Raw genomic sequence first — 2,822 nt, forward strand, 5'->3', positions numbered from 1 at the left:
TGAGGGTTGTTTGTCCATTTTGTCTGTGAGTTTAGTCGTCAAGTTTAATGTATCTACATTTGAGGTTTGTCTTTTAGCTGTTACCTTAATAGAGGATCGTCGTTTAATAAAGCATCTGTCTGGGTCAGCACCATGTGATTTTGTTCCAAAACATGGCAGATTTTCTGGTCCTTTTCATAGGTATTGACGATGAAATCGGCGTGCTTTATTTCAGAAGATCCCATCAAATGCCCAAACTCGCTTTTGTTATCCGTGCTCTGAAAACTCTGTATTTAAGAAAAACCTACTAGGAAAATTTGCGTAAAGCTACCTGCTTAAAGTAGCCCATATCATCTTCAGGGATATTGCGCACGTAGCAGTTGAAGTCAAAGTTGTTTTTAATGATGGTTCCAACTGGAGGCAGTGACTGTTGTTGGTATCCATTATTTGGCGTATCCAAGTCGTGGATTTCCGTCGGCCATTCTCCCATATCCAGAGATCCATCGGATAGTGCATCGCAAAAATTAATATTGTCAAAATCTCCCTTTGGTTGTGTTGGAATGGTGATGGGGAAACATGCTTCTCCATCCTCGTAGCTCGGCTCAGCCTCGAAAGTTATCGGAGGAGGTACGAAGAAGTTGGAAAACTGCTTATTGCCAACGTTACTTTCTTCGCAATCCCTTGAATGTTCCGTGGTGAATGTTTCTGTGTCAAACTCAACCACTGTGGTCGAATCGGAGAACGAGTCTCGAACGTTCTGGTCAAAATCCTCCACGAAATCATTGAAGTCAAAGTTTATATCACAATCTCGTGGACTGGCTGCAGAATCTTCAGATATAAGATAGTCGATTAGATAGTCGTCTTCGGCATTCGTCCCAGGCGTTGGGTGTAATTCTTTTGAAGCAGGCGGAGGGTTTTGCAAGTCTCGGAAAGTTTCGACAATGTCCGATTTGGACACTGCTTGCGCTTCATAGAAGGCCAAGTTGAATTTTTCCATCAGCTCAGATTGGGAGAAGTTGGTTACGGGGTTGTAGAATTGGTCGTAGGAGCGTTCCATTATCGGTCTCACCAGCATCTGAATTGCAGATAATTGCAATGTGAAATGGACATTATGCACTTTTAAATTTTATTTGAAAAAGCTGTTTTGCTGTAATAGATTGTCTTAATTTTTCGAAATATTTTTTTGCGTTGGAGAAGTAATATGATTTCAGTTTGAGCCACCATATTTACTCAACTCGAAGGATAGGATAAACGAAACAAAAAACAGGATAAACATTGCATGATTGTTTTACAATTTTTTTTCAGTTTCAAAAATCTACATCGCTTGGGGCTTTTAGAGAAATACATTTAATTTAATTCTAATTTGTCATTAAGACGCAATTAATAAAATAAACCGCTCAAACAGCCATCTTTGTACCACCCCCTGTAACTTTCTTCATTTTCCCCTATTATTTTACACATTTTCTTGCTTTTATTGCAATTTCATAACCATACGTTTTGTATTTCGGATGGAGTGTTTGTTGAGTTTGGATGGAGTTAATGGCTTTCATATATTTTATGTAACAAAATCTTACTGATATTTCACATCGTTTACTTTTTCCTTACTTTATAATTATCTGCAAAAAATAATTGGCAACAAATGTTCTTTTGTCTTTCTGCGGTTTTCTACTAAATAATGTCAAAAGTACAACTTAGCTTCAGCGATAAATATAGTTTTAACGAATCAATGTTTTGTTACATATTTTTTGTTGGTAAACAAATTTTTGTCTGCGTAAACTTAAATAAGTATATGGGCAAGGGCAAAAGAAAATTTTTTTATTTATATATTTTTTAACTGAAAATTTATATTGATAACTTGCAGCTGACTGATGTATTTACGAATTGAAAAGAGAAAATGAAAAAGAGCATTTGCAATTTTACTGCGAAAATTATATTAATTAATTAGCTTTGAAAAATACATTAGTACCGAATAAATCATTTTAATAGTTCAATATTAATCCCTAATTAATTAAAGTTCTGGTCTGCATTTGCAACAATAAGAACATATTTGTATGCTATTTTATACCACTTCGTATTATTTTGAATGTTTGGAAAATCACTTTTTACGCTGCTCGGCTTTTTACGATTTTACGCTACTGAAGAAATTTGAGAAACTGGCGCGATTTTTCAAATAAAATTCTAGTTGGAAAGCAACGCAAAATATAAATAAACATTTTCATAATATACATTATTTTATCAACTCAACTCATCACCACGCTTTTTATTACAACTAAGTAATTCAATGTAAAAAATCCATCAGCGAAACTCACCTTAAGTCACTCGATCAAACACGCACTTTCACAAAATAATGTAAAGAAAAAAACAAAAAAAAAACATAAAAAAATTACGAAAACTAATGCATCGTTCTATTGCGATGTGAGACTAGTGGAATGAAAACCGATGTGTTTCATTTAAGCACTATTTCATAATTAAGATGACAATCATAAGAGATATATTTTTAAACCCCTGAGGAAGGCGTGCGAGTGAAAAGGGACGAGTCTCGGAGATACTCGGGATCAAGTCGGGACTAGGACCAATTAGCTTCCCGAATTACTAGCATTCCTTCGGGCTAGGGTTGAGAGGTTAAGCACCTGTTTGTTTCGTATTGATTTTTTATCGTATTTTTTATTATTTCTTTTATTGCGTGCACTTGTTTATAAGAACTTGTTAAAACTTCTTGCTGTAGATAAGATACCTTGGACCATATTTATTACTAATTCACTTTGTTTAACTAAAATTTGATCCTCTGTTGCTGTAAACGGCCAAGATTAATTTCGTGGTTTTAAAACATTAACAATTGACCA

The 2,822-nt window shown here is 34.8% G+C and overlaps 1 protein-coding gene across 1 annotated transcript; it reads right to left on the reverse strand.

Annotated features, from left to right (window-relative positions):
* Positions 1–6: 6 nt before the first annotated feature.
* On the reverse strand, positions 7–2,439 carry LOC109546780. The gene is made up of 3 exons (XM_019917891.2): positions 2,289–2,439; positions 311–1,054; positions 7–257 (listed from the first exon to the last, which is right to left on the reverse strand). The coding sequence occupies exons 2-3, from the start codon at positions 1,052–1,054 to the stop codon at positions 81–83; spliced, it is 921 nt and encodes a 306-aa protein (XP_019773450.1). The 5' UTR covers positions 2,289–2,439; the 3' UTR covers positions 7–80.
* Positions 2,440–2,822: the final 383 nt, after the last annotated feature.

The sequence above is a fragment of the Dendroctonus ponderosae genome, unplaced genomic scaffold (genome assembly GCF_020466585.1).
Source record: "Dendroctonus ponderosae isolate FM_Combo_2020 unplaced genomic scaffold, Dpon_F_20191213v2 Dpon_F_20191213_4, whole genome shotgun sequence".
NCBI lineage: Eukaryota > Metazoa > Arthropoda > Insecta > Coleoptera > Curculionidae > Dendroctonus > Dendroctonus ponderosae.

Excerpts from the sequence above, each read along its gene's own strand:
- LOC109546780 (XM_019917891.2), bottom strand. The coding sequence starts at position 1,054 with ATGCTGGTGAGACCGATAATGGAACGCTCCTACGACCAATTCTACAAC. Across the intron at positions 258-310 it reads ATATGGGCTACTTTAAGCAG|AGCACGGATAACAAAAGCGA; the intron begins GTAGCTTTACGC and ends CAGAGTTTTCAG.